This window comes from Octopus sinensis, linkage group LG18 (assembly GCF_006345805.1).
Source record: "Octopus sinensis linkage group LG18, ASM634580v1, whole genome shotgun sequence".
In the NCBI taxonomy this organism is placed as follows: Eukaryota; Metazoa; Mollusca; class Cephalopoda; order Octopoda; family Octopodidae; genus Octopus; species Octopus sinensis.
This window is the reverse complement of record NC_043014.1, coordinates 55132364-55146944: the sequence shown is the minus strand read 5'-3', so window position 1 is coordinate 55146944 and position 14581 is coordinate 55132364. Positions and strand designations below refer to the sequence as shown.

The window sequence follows — 14581 nt, the reverse complement described above, 5'->3', positions numbered from 1 at the left end:
GCACTTGCGCTGGTGGCATGTGAAACATTCGAGCGAGGTTTGTCGCCAGTGCCACTAGACTGGCTCCTGTGCAGGTGGCACATAAAAAGCACCATTTGGGCATGGCCGTTGCCAGTCCCACCAAACTGGCCCTCGTGTCGGTGGTACGTAAAAATACCCACTACACTCTCGGAGTGGTTGGCGTTAGGAAGGGCATCCAGCTGTAGAAACTTCGCCAGACCTCAGTCAAATCGTCCAACCCATGCTAGTATGGAAAGCAGACGTTAAATGATGATGATGGGTTGGATGGAATTGGCTGAAAAAATTTTCTGTCTAAATACCCTTCCTGTCTTGAACCCTCACCTGTTCCAGGTAAGATAATATTTCCCCTGGGCCAGACATAATTTTACCGGAGATTGGAAATGAACACTGCATGTCTGATAGTGCCATTCATACATGCAGTATCCATTTTATATTCCCTGAATTTAAACATTGCCAAGGTCAGCTTTGCCTTCCATCGTTTAGGGATTGATAAATTAAAAGTACCAGCCAAGTACACATAGGCGCAGGAGTGGCTGTGTGGTAAGTAGCTTGCTAACCAACCACATGGTTCTGGGTTCAGTCCCACTGCGTGGCATCTTGGGCAAGTGTCTTCTGCTATAGCCCCAGGCCGACCAATGCCTTGTGAGTGGATTTGGTAGACGGAAACTGAAAGAAGCCTGTCGTATATATGTATATATATATATATGGGTGTGTGTGTATGTGGGTGTGTGTCTGTGTTTGTGACCACTCGACTTGTTAGAAATAGCAGCCAGTTCTCTCTCAGATCATATCCTTCCTTTAGAAATAAAAGGGCACATTGAAGACAATGTAGTTCTAGATACTTACTTCTAAGAGAACAGGATGGTCATGGTTAGAATGCCTTTGAGCATAGGTATGGGCTGATCAGAGTCAATCTGGGGTTCAGCCTCAACCTGCATTTTGGCTGGTTTGTTGGTTTTTTTGGGGGTTTTTGTTTTTGTTTTTATATTTTTTGACAACCGATGCTGGTGTGTTTACGTCCCCGTCACTTAGCGATTCGGCAAAAGAGACCGATAGAATAAGTACTGGGCTTACAAAGAATAAGTCCCGGGATCGATTTGCTCGACTAAAAGGCTTGCTCCAGCATGGCCGCAGTCAAATGACTGAAACAAGTAAAAGAGTAAAAGAGAGTCTGTTCAATCAACTCTTGTCCTGTACTCTTAAAATCTGTGTTGCCCTTAAAAGTCAATGTTAGAAATCAATACTCATCAATTACAGGTGAGAAACCGTTGATACAGAAATCAGTTGAAAGTGAATCTAGAAGGGGATGTTGCTAATTTGATCTTTATAACCGATTTGTGGAAATTGATTGATACATTATCAGTTATACCGTTTATGTGATTTCATGAATTATTGATAGCGACAATCACATATAGATCAGTTAGCTGTTGGTCTGTTCGTTATCATTAGTTAAATTATGGTTGCTGTTTAGTATACATTACTCTACAGAGCATAGAGCTAACGAGGAAACCTTGACGTGACCACTCGACTTGTTAGAAATAGCAGCCAGTTCTCTCTCAGATCATATCCTTCCTTTAGAAATAAAAGGGCACATTGAAGATAATGTAGTCCTAGATACTTACTTCTAAGAGAACATGATGGTCATGGTTAGAATGCCTTTGAGTATAGGTATGGGCTGATCGGAGTCAATCTGGGGCTCAGCCTCAACCTGCTTTTTGGTTGGTTTGTTGTTGTTTTTTTTGGGGGGGGGGTTATATTTTTTTTTTTCTCACCTGTGCAATAAAAGCAAAAGAGAGCAAAATCTGGAAAAGATAATTATTTTTATTTCTAGAATTATGTGGAGATTCTGGAATCCGTTCAAGTATTTGTTATTAAAAGAGAGAATACTCCTTCGGCTTCCAACACACACACCCCTTTGTATTTGCTTCAAATACTTTTGACCAAGCAATCCTAATCTGTTGACATTTCACTCAAGTATGTTTTTCTGGAGTTTGCTTATTCAAACATCTCTGGATAATCTCAATGTTTTCACTTGGTGTTATCATTGCTATTATTATTATTATTATTATTATTATTATTATTATTATTATTAAGGTGGCAATCTGTGAGAATCGTTAGCACGCCAGACAAAATGCTCAACAGCATTTCGTCTGTCTTTACATTCTGAGTTCAAATTCCGCCAAGGTGTGACTTTGCCTTTCATCCGTTCGGGGGAGGGGGTCAATAAAATAAGTACCAGTTGAATACTGAGGCGGGGTCAGTGTAATGAACTAATTCCTCCCTGCAAAAATTTCAGGCCTTGTGCCTATGGTAGAAAGGTTTATTATTATTATTAAAATTCCGCCAGGGTCAACTTAGCCTTTCATCCTTTCGGGGTTGATGAATTAAGTACCAGTGAAACACTGGGGAGGTTGATGTAATCAACTTGTCCCCTCCTCCCCCCAAAATTTCAGGCCTTGTGCATTTTGTAGAAGGGATTATTATGATGATTATCATTATTCTCATCATTATTATTATTATTATAAAGGCAGCGGGCTGGCAGAATTGTTAGCACACTGGACGAAATGCTTAGTAGTATTTCACTCATCACTCCATTCTGAGCTGCATTACCATTTTTGATGATGCGTTTGGGTTTGTGGTCAAGATACCTTCAGGTTTATTACTATTAATAACAGTATCGCCCGGCGTTGCTCGGGTTTGTTTTGACCCTTTAGAATTGGAATTTTTGAAAAGTAAAAATTTTGCTTTATGTAGCTTGTTATTCTATTTAAGTGAACATTTTTCTGGTTGAAATACACCAAAAAATGGCGACACAGCAGTCAAAAAATCGTAAAAATTAAGGATTTTCATAGAAAAAAAAGCACCTTTTTGATGTAAATAATTTTTGGTGTTAACATGGTCCGATTTGAATTTTTTCTTCTGCGGAAGGAAGAGCAAGCCTTCTTCTATCATACTCTCAATTTTGGTCAACTTGTGCCGCAGGGTCTCGAAGGAGATAGTGTTAGTTGAAGGCTACCGAACCTGCCATACACAGACAACTTCAGCTTTATATAGAGAGAGATTATCATCATCATTATTATTATTATTATTATTATTACAGAGATGTAATGTTTAAATTTCCAAGTTTTAAGATTTCGTTAATGTTTTTGTTTATTTTTCATATGTGATATATCTCTCCTTATGTCTTTTTCTTTCTGTTTTTCCAGTTTAATTTCTAGTATGCTGATCAGAGAACCAAACCAACGCGCTAGTCTGGAACAAATAATGAACCACGCATGGTTGAAGAGTGGAGATGTTCCCTACTCAAACATAAGTGTCAATATACCTCTGCTGTCTCGGAGCCTCGTCTCTGCCGATGACCATGCATACATCGTGGAACGCATGATTGAAGGCAGGATGGCAACTAAAGAAGAAATCGCATTGTATGTACTTCACCTGCATTCTATTCTTATATACACCTGTTACTGTTCAAGCCATGTTAGGGTGCTTCATTGTGATCATGCTGCTGCTTGCTAGAAATAGCAACCTAACCTCTCTCTTGAATCATAATCAACCGTCTTAAGTAACAAAAAGCTACATTAAAGTGGTCCTACATGCACCAAAAAAAAATGAAGGGAAGGTCATGGTTGTAACATCTGCGATCATATTCCTTCTCAGTCAGGACTTACCTTGGGTTAAACAACAATGCAACGACCTTTCTTAGTTGTGTTGTTGTTGTAAAAATACTATTGTTGTTGTATTAGTATTTTTATTAAGCTGATTAGTAAAATGGTGAACAGGCAGAATCGTTAGTACATTGGGCATTCTGAGTTCAACTCCTGCCAAGGTCAACTTTACCTTTCATCCTTTCAGGGGTCGATAAATTAAGTACCAGTTGCATACTGGGGCTGATCGAAACAACTAGCCCCTTTCCCTGAAATTTCAGGTCTTGTGCCTTTAGTAGAAAGGATTATTATCATCATCATCATCATCATTATCATCATCAGCATCATTATTATTATTATTATTATTATTATTATTATTATTACTACTACTATTATTATTATTACTACTACTACTACTACTACTACTACTATTATTTTATTATTATTATTATTATTATTATTATATTATTACTACTACTACTACTATCATCATCATCATCATCATCATTATTATTATTATTATTATCATTATTATTATTGTCATTATTATTATTATTATTATTATTATTTTATTATTATTATTATTATTATTGTTGTTATTATTATCATTATTATTATTGTTGTTATTATTATTATTATTATTATTATTATTATTATTATTACTATTATTATTATTACTATTATTATTATTACTATTATCATTATTACTATTATTATTATTATTATTATCATCCTCATTATTATTATTATTATTACTGCAAGATGGCAGAGTTGTTAGCACGCTGAGCATAATGCTTAGCAGTATGTTGTCTGTCTTTACGTTCTGAGTTCAAATACATTCAAGGTCGAGCCTGCCTTTCCATTCTTTCGAGGTCGAGATAAAAATTAGTACCAGCTGAACACTGGGGTCGATGTAATCAATTAGTCCCCCTCCCCACAAATATTTCTGGCCGTGTTCCTCTGGCAGAAAGAATCATTATTATTATTATTATTATCATTATGTTATTGTTATTGCTATTTTCATCAGCAGGTAGAAAATGTGAGTAAATGTGCCTGAGATTTTAATTTTGGATCAGTAGGACTGACAGGGTGGTGGTGAGGGGGGTAGATGGGCGGGTGGAGGACGAGTGCCGCACCCTAGCAAACGGAAGTTCGGTTCAGGTTTCTCACTGTAGCTCTCTGTGTCTTTGACAATACCGCTTTTTGTTATTGCAACACATAATACAAGCTTTCATAAGATCTCTGTGGAAGGAATGTTATCTCACCTTGGTTGAACTAGATTCGTTTTTTCATGTGAATGTGATGAAGGCATAACAGTTTTGCTGTGACTGGGGGGGTGGGGGTTCTTTTTTTTTGTCTTTTTTTTCTTTGTTTATGTATATTTTTTTTCTTATGTTGGGACTGCTGCTGCTGAGAAACTTGTTATATTGGCCCAGTTAGAGTACTAGAACAAATTGTTGCTGGTACAATTTTTACATATTTTGTAAGTGGGGAATGCACAAACTCATACACATTGCCAGCATGGAAAACAGGCTTTAAACAATGATATAGATAGATAGATAGATAGATAGATAGGCAAGAAGCTTGTTTTCTAACCACCATGGTTCTGAGTTCAGTCCCACTGCGTGACACCACAGGGAGGCGTCTTCTACTCTAGCCTCAAGCCAACCAAAGCTTTGTGAGTGAATTTGGTAGACAGAAACTGAAAAAAGCCCATCATATACATATATATATATATATTTTATTCACAGCAAACAAGAAAATATCCGTCAAATGTAAATAATGTAAATAATTCCTCTTCTCTTAAATGTTCTTTAAGGTGGTACCCCAGCATGGCCACAGTCTAATGATTGAAACAAGTAAAAGATAGAATATATATAATAAATGAGTAACAAAGATGTACAGGTGTCAATTCATTATGACCATTTCAAGCGACTCCTTTAATTAATATATATACATGTATGTGTGTTTAGGTGTCATTATCGTTTAATGTCCACCTTGTGTGTAATGTTTATGGTCGTACCTTCTTGTTTTGACTTGTGTCAATTGTAAACAAAGCTCATCATAATACAAGCGGTTTTGTTTGTTTGCAATCCTTTATGAAAATATACCTGGCCATTCTGATGTTTTGTGTTCAAAGGATTAGTGAAGGTATTATCTTGCTTGGAAGCAGGTGAGGATTGGTTACTGCTTCCAAGTGAAGAGAATCTGCCTCAACAAGTTTGGGTTTAACCTGTCATCATCATCATTATCGTTTAACGTCTGTTTTCCATGTAGCATGTATTGGACAGTTCGACCGGGGTCTGGGAAGCCAAGAGGCTGCACCAGGCTCCAGTCTGATCTGGCAGTGTTTCTACAGCTGGATGCCCTTCCTAACACCAACCACTCCAGGAGTGTAGTGGGTGCTTTTTTTGTGCCACCGGCACAGCTGCCAGGCGAGGCTGGCAACGGCCATGATCGGTTGGTGCTTTTTACGTGCCACCGGCACAGAAGTCAGTCAAGGTGGCACTGGCAACGGCCACGTACGGATGGTGCTTTTTACATGCCACCGGCACTGGTATCACAACTACAATTTCCTGGTATTAAAACGGAGGTGGTAGTGATTAGTTGATCTTTTTATGAAAAACCTGAAAAGTTAATGTCAAACTTGGGCAGATGAGATTTGAACCCAGAATACTAAGGAGGACTTTTTTCATACTCTATGGCATTTAATCTGATACTCTATCATTCTGTCCACTCAACTGGCTTTTGAATATTATTGTATGCAAATAAAACAGTTAAAAATCAACCCTTTGTTCAGAATCAAGTGTGAAATCAATAGTAATTTCATACTTTATTCTGAACAAAGAAAAGAGTTAAAATGATAGAAGAAATGTGTCTGTTTAAATAAATGTAGTTATGATGAAACTGGGAGCAAAAGCATCAATTAATTGATAGGACAACCTGAGCTGAACACACCCAGAAGGCAGTTGCGGCTGATTTTATTTAGATATGTAAGAAGATGAAGGTCTCAGGAACACTTGAGGGGTGTCTGTCTTATCTCGTCACATACAATTGTCGAAGATAGAACCAAAATCCGACTGTCTTCAATAACAATAAATAATACTTTATTTTTCGGGTTTCGCAAATAAAAATATATACACAAATATTTTTCTTAAGAGCAAACTGGTAGCCAAGTCCACAAGACTGTTCACAAATGTTTACTTGTGTGAGTGAAAATTACCATCTCCATTCCCGCTTAGAAGAGAGCTTCTCTATATGTAGGGTTTTCCCTGAGAGAAGGTGGTCATGTCCACTCAGGGTTGCTGATTCAAAAAGGACAGATTTAGCGGGAACACTTTCAGTTTGCAGTTCTCTGCGCATGCGCATGAGGGAACTTCCAGCGGCCTACCAGAAGTAATCCAACTCTGCGCATGCACGCTGAAAACTTCCAAAAATAGTGTCACTACAGATATATCTATGGTATTATGTAACAGAAAAGTCTTGCAAGGTGGAACCGGTCTGATCAAATATGTTACAAATGGGAAGCCAAGTTTTGTATGAGTTAAGAAATACCCGTAGAAAAATCAGCCAGCAAATTAGGAGAATATTTTTTGTCAAATTTAAGCAGTTGAATGTTGCATGCTGGGTAGAAAAAGGAGAAAATTCAACATTTCAGGCTTGAGTATTTTGCTTATTTTTTACCAAAAACAAGAAAAAAATTCCATATAATATAATTGATCAAGAAAAGAGAAATTTCTGTGTGCAAGCAGGTGTAACGTATCTAGATACATTACCACTACAACACATGGAAATCTCTCTTCTCTTTCTTGACAAGAAGCCTGAAACCCAAAATGTCAGACATTTTCCTTCTTTCATCACAGTAACTTTATTTATTTAAACCACTGCACTTTCCCTTTGGTTATTTGCTGCCTTATTTGTTGGGTTATTCGTTTATATGAATCCCTTCCTAGTTTCTTGTGAATGTAGATTTCAGCTAAAATGACATTACAGTTTTCTGTAATAAGGGTTTATTGAAAGTCTGTAGCCAGACCAGATCTTTGAGCAGATTATGAAATCAGGTGATCCCTAATTCTTTGTATAGACTTTACCCCGGTCTTTGGGAGGCCCTTGCAGATCAGATCAGGTTCCACTATTATGTACCCTAATGTCTTTCAGGTTCCGTTTTATGTCCTTCAAATCCTGCCATGGGTCAACTTTTACCTTCATCTCTTTAGGGGTTGATTAAATTAATATCAGGGAGGTCAATTCTACAATATATATATATATATATGTGTGTGTGTACAATTTTATCATCATCACCATTTAATGTCTGTAAAGGGAATTGCTTGTGTTTCGTTTTAAAGGCTTCAAAAAAGTTATAAGGTGATGCACAAGTTCTCAGCTCTGGGTGCACTGCGTCTTGTAGCAGAAACAGGTGTAAGCTAATGTGAAGTTGATAATATAATTTTCTGATCCCTTGTCTTTTATTTAGTTCCGTATTACTCCCTGTGCTCACCTAACACTTTATCCTGAAGCATATGTACATTGAGTTCTAACAACCAGGTTTTTAGTATCATCATGCCTAAGAAAAGTCTATATATATATATATATATATATATATATATGAATGATATTATATTATATATAAAAAAAAGGTAAAAGAGAAACTGGTTTACTACCTAATTTAAAGAAATCACTATAGGCCAATCCTCCATGTCCTGACCCCAAATAGAAAAACCTAAATTAGCAAACTGTCGGGATAGGTTACTAAACCTGTTTTTCTGTGACTCCAGATCAGTTCTTATAAGGTCAGGTTACAATCAGAAGCATTCCAGGTGTGACCATCCTATCGTGTTTTCTTTTATTCTTTTTTCTAAAGCTACATATGCAAGACTGCATTATCACGAGAGGCTTTCTTGTTGCTTTAAAATAGTTGGCTATAATTTGAGGGAGATTTTATCTGACGTTTTTTAGCAAGTTGAGCAACCACATAAAAGCCTTTTTCATTGGTTTGCTAATGCATTCATTTAACCCTTTCAGGTTACTCTGAAACGTTAGCACGCCGGGCGAAATGCTTAGCGGTATTTCATCTGCGTTACGTTGTGAGTTCAAATTCCACCGAGGTCGACTTTGCCTTTCGTCCTTTCGGGGTTGATAAATTAAGTACCAGTTACGCACTGGGGTCGATGTAATCGACTTAATCAGTTTGCCTGTCCTTGTTTGTCCCCTCTGTGTTTAGCCCCTTGTGGGTAATAAAGAAATAGGTTACTCTGTCAAATCTAATGCATATTTATTGACATCATTTAAAATTGATTGCACAACATCTTGGAGCTTTGAGATTTTGGTGATGCCATTCTTTATTTTGAAAACGACAATGTAGGTGTGTTGTGAGAGGCCAGGTGTGGCTGATCCAAACCTAAAACACGTAGAATAATTGGGCTGAATACGGCCGCCAGTTTAAATGCTAAAAGGTTAAAATATAAATAGAAGTGGAGGTAGATGTTCGGTAAAAGTTTTCCTGAAGTCATTACATTACAAACTGTAATGGCAGCTTCCAAAATACACCGAGTGTCTCTCGAAATTTCCTGCAGCAAATGATGTTGTTGTTCTTTTGACAAAATCAATAGGAAAAGTAGCACGAAAACTCCAAGAAAGCTGGAAGCAAAACGGTAAACTGGCAGCAAAGGCATCAATTAGTTGACAGGAAAACCTGATCTGAACACAACCAGAAGGCATTTGCAGCTGACTTAATTTAGATGCGTCTGTTATTGCGCAACGGAAAATTCTTCAAGTTATAACTTGTGTGATCAAATAGGTTGCAGAAACCAGCTTATTAGGAAGCTAAGTTTGGTATTATTTCAGAAATGCCAGCAGAAAAATCTACCTGCAAATGAGAACATTTGATCAAATTTAAGCAAATGGATGTTGCATGCTGGGTAGAAAAGATGCTGTGAACTGGTAGCCAAGTGTCTTCTTTATCCCTTTTCTTTACTATTTATTTCTACAGAAATATACTACCCCCTATGTGTTTTGGTTAATTTAGAAAAGAGTAAGAATTTGGAGGGATTTGGTGAAATAATACCAGTTCAACATAAAACTAGGGCTCAATTTTTGGCCCCATCATCAAGTAAAAGAAGAAAAAAATGTAAAAATACTGCATTGTAAATCTATTCAACCAGTCTGTCACGAAGGGATTCATCATCATCATTGTTTAACGTCTGTTTTCCATGCTGGCATGGGTTGGACGGTTCAACTTGGAGTCTGGGAAGCCAGGAGGCTGCACCAGGCTCCAATCTTGATCTGGCAGTATTTCTACAGCAGGATGCTCTTCCTAGCACCAACCACTCCGAGAGTGTAGTGGGTGCTTTTTACATGCCACTGGCACAGGGGCCAGAGGGGGCTGGCAACGACCACGATCGGTTGGGGTACTTTTTACATGCCACCGGCACAGGGGCCAGAGGGGGCTGGCAACGACCACGATCGGTTGGGGTGATTTTTACATGCCACCGGCACAGGGGCCACAGGGGGCTGGCAACGACCTCGATTGGTTGGGGTGCTTTTTACATGCGACTGGCATGGAAGCCAGTCAAAGCAGTGCTGGCATCGGCCACATTCGGACGGTGCTTTAAAGATTACCCCGACAATGACCTTTAACACTCGTAATCAGCTTCTTTACAGGTGTTTGTGGTTGTTGTTTAGGTCCCAAATCAGCCGTGATTGGGAATACATTGTCATTGCTAACACAACTAGGTTTTTCTGGTCCATCTTCAACAACCTTTTATTGCGTTGCTTACCAAAATATCCCTTTTTTTTTCTTTTTCTTTTGTAGATCACTGGAAAAAGATTCTTATGACCACATTGCTGCTACGTATTATCTCATGATAGAACGCAGGTTGAAAGCTAAGCAGGCGGAGACATCTGCGTCAACCCCAGTGGGGAAATCAGCTAATGCTTACCAAATTCGTAAGAATTCAGCACCAGCTGATGGGAAACCCCACTTAGAACCACTTGCCCTTTCTCCTCGGTGAGTCTCCCAACAATACAATTCTCCAAATGCATCCTTTTTCTCCACCTGACTGTGATTTATTATCATAATTATTTCTTTCAGTAAGATCCTGTATATAAGAAACATGTTGAAACCAGATCCCAATTCCCAGTATAATTAATTCTGTTTTTCAATTATTTAGGAAAATATTCTCTTTATTTCATATTTCCTTAACTCAAACTTCAGAATCTATACATTCAGTTTAAAAATTCAAACGTGTATTCTGTGCATAATTTACACATTTTTTTCCTCTCTCCTCTTACTGAAGGTTTCTTAGAATATATTTCTATGACATAGTGTTAAGATTCAGTACAAGGGAAAAACAGTGAGAACACACATACACATATATCATTTTCCGTTTAGCATCCGCTTTCCATGCTAGCATGGGTTGGACGCTTTGACCGGGGTCTGGAAAGCCAGGAGGCTGCACCAGGCTCCAGTCTGATCTGGCAATGTTTCTACGGCTGGATGCCCTTCCTAACGCCAACCACTCCGTGACTGTAGTGGGTGCTTTTTACGTGCCACTGGCACAGGTGCCAGACGAGGCTGGCAAACGGCCATGATCGGATGGTGCTTTTACGTGCCACCGGCACGGGGGCCAGGCAAGGCTGGCAACGGATGTATGTATAAAAATTTCATAGAACAAACAAACAAATGGTAAATGGAACTCAGTATATGAGAGTATTTTTTTATTTTATTTTCAATCAAGAGAAAGGCCCTAGCATCACTATGTGACTTCTGGTTAAATATAAGAACAACACACACACATACACTCACACACACACACATGTATACACACATACATATGTATATGTTGAATCAGAGAACAAGAAGATCAGAAATCTAAGGAGAGACCGAGTTAAATACAACTGTGCAAACAGTTATACTTTTACAGATTTAATACACGAGTGTGTGTGTGTGTGTGCACGTGTGTACTGCTGTGTGTTGTTCTCTCTGCCTGAAATGATATTCATATAAAACGAAATCTGGAATAACCTTCTGCGTTGCCTCTGACGATGAACCATAAAATGCTTCTACTCTGAAGCATTCCATTTCCTTGTAGAAAGCTCCGGCAACATAATGCAATCTATTTATAGGAAGACACTCTACCATCCGGTGATTTTAAGAAATGCATTAACTGAAATCTAGAGAAGCAGCGAGAGAAAATTCATAAAGTTTCTTGTGAAAGAGAAAGAATCTGTTATTATTTTTTTGCAAAATTTCTTTAATTTAATTGTGTCTACATTAGTTTAATCTGTTTGTGATGTAATCATCCCAAATTATGGAGAGAATACGACAGAGTTCATCGCTAGTCATCAGAAGATGGCAGTTTGGATTTCCTTCTCTTTGATGTTTCAGCCAAAGTATCTTCTTGTTTTTGTGTTGTTTTGCTGTATGGTGAATTGTGTAATTATTTTCACAGTGTTATTGTCAAACTTGCTTAAACCTCTGGACACAAAAAAAAAGGTTCGAGACATCTTGAGATTGCTTTACAACCTGACCTGGAAGTATGTAAATACTTTGGCTTCATCAGCTCGGAAGAGAAACAAGATGGAAACTACAATCCTTCTATCACCCATCGATCTCTCTCTCTCTCTTCTCTCTCTCCTTCTCTCTCAGTCTCTGTTTATTTCAAAAGTTACTTTCAAACAAGCCTCAATAATAATGATTTTACTACCAAGGTTGTTCAACGTAAAAAATCAATATCAGACTTTAGAAGCACAGATTTGTGACAGAAACGAACACCAGCGCCTATAGATGATGAGACCAATGTTTTCCTAAAAGAAATAAACTCTTCTGCAGAACGGTGTGTCACAGAATTATAGTAATTCCTCCTCTTGCTTTCTGTTTTGAATCTAGGTCTCCTCCTGCCAGTCATCACTCTCTCAATTTAATTCAACTCTATCCCAAGTCTTACATTAATCCTGGTTACCGTTGTCCATCATCCAGCTGTTTTATATTCAACTTGCTGACATTTTTTATCGTTTTTTTATATATTATGTCACCCGCTATCATTACAAATCCAAATTTCTCTCATCTCATCTTCAAGCCACATTCTATTTCTCCTTACTTCCAAGCAATTCTAAACTCCATATATATATATCTAATATGGGATAAAATTTTTCAAAAAAATTCTATCAATGGCCAGCATATCAAAAAATACCTTTAAAGGTTGAATTTATAAACAACTTATAAACAAGGGCAGAAGAAAAAAATTCTAATGCCGAAAATAGACAAATAGACGCGTGCTTATAGTGATAAATTATATGGTTATTGACAATTTGTCTATTTTCGGCATATTTGGCATTAGAATTTTTTTCTTTTGCCCTTGTTTACAAGTTGTATATATATAAGGAATAAAACTTTTCTACATAATAGTATGTTGGTAATAACAATGTGGTTAGTCAGAAGAAGTGAAGAAATTGTTCCTTAGTTTATTTAATTACAGGTGCAAAAAGTCTTCAGATTTTCCTAGGAAATGAAACGAGATGAAATAAACAAATGTAAAGCATTTAGATTATTACATTTAAATTTTTTTTGCTTTATTTCAATTCATTTCATTCTATTTCCTTGAAAAATTTTGAAAATTTTCTGCACCTTTATATATTTATCTAAGAGGAACAGTTCCCTTATTTCTTCCGACCCTTAGATACCTGATGGTGACACAGAAGACCTTGCAAAACCTATGAGTCACTCCTGCAGTTTTCATGTGGGATAAAACATCTCAGGTGTTTATTTCACCCACCTCTACATATATATATACTCAAAAATAAGCAACAAGAATGACTCCGGTAATTTGGTACAATTGTTTCGCACTACAACATATTATTAAAAGTTGTAATTATTACAGCACTCAACATCTTAAATCTGCTGTAATAATTACAACTTTTAATAAAATGTTGTAGTGCGAAACAATTGTACCAAATTACCGGAATCATTCTCGTTGGTTATTTTGATTATAATCACCCCGCAAATTTTTATGGATAACACCACACAAAATTCTGGTGCATCTAAATTAGGTATCATATTCATTTGAATCTAAATTGTTGCTGAACTTATATAGTATCCAAGAGTGTTAAGTATATTCCTAATTAATATTCCCTCAAATAATGCATCCTTTGTGAACCTTCAGCCATAATAACTTTATCTCTTTATTCATTTACTTGATTTTCTTTTATGCTAAGTTACAACTTCTCTAAATCTCATTTAAGCCAAATAAATTTTATTTCCAGTCTTAAATTTTGTTAAGAAGATAAACATTTTATAAAGAATATTCCACGGGAGAAACGGTCTATATTCTTCTACTGCAAGAGTTAAGAGATTTCCTTCTCTTAGTAGAAGATGTGCAGTTTGGTTCTCCTGGAAAAGATTGTTTGAAATTTCATATTTTTTGATAATTAGGAATTAACTGCTAAGGCAAATCATTCTAAACACTAGTTTGAAAGAGGAAACCTGGCAAATGACAGATGCCGGGTTCAAGTATCACCAGTGAAGCTGCGGTTTTTATTTTATGTTGAATAATATTTTAATATTTTCAGAATATTGTTTTAATATGTCCGTTAATACTGTTTGCATCAACAAATGTTAGTGGTTACATGGTTTTATATATACACACACACACACACATGCATATATATCTGTTTGTGTGTGCATGTGTATATACATACACACACACACACACACATATATATATATATATATATATATATATATGAATATTTACAAGATCATACATCATCATCATCATCATAATTGTTTAAGATGGACTTTAAACAATGATGATGGTAACGATGTATGAGCTTGTGTGTGTGTATTTAATTGTTCTTTCATAAGAATAGCGTTGATAGTGACTTCGAAGTTTCAGCCTGCCTAGCCTTCGTTGTGCTGC

The 14581-nt window shown here is 36.9% G+C and overlaps 1 protein-coding gene across 7 annotated transcripts in view; it reads left to right on the top strand.

Annotated features, from left to right (window-relative positions):
* Positions 1–14581, top strand: part of LOC115221364 (SNF-related serine/threonine-protein kinase) — a 192069-nt gene that overhangs the window by 122723 nt on the left and 54765 nt on the right. For all 7 annotated transcript variants that reach the window (XM_036511094.1, XM_029791538.2, XM_036511091.1 and 4 more), the window contains exons 3-4: positions 3228–3443; positions 10477–10671. In XM_036511094.1, the coding sequence (XP_036366987.1) occupies positions 3228–3443; positions 10477–10671 (411 nt within the window). The remainder of the gene's footprint in view (positions 1–3227; positions 3444–10476; positions 10672–14581) is intronic.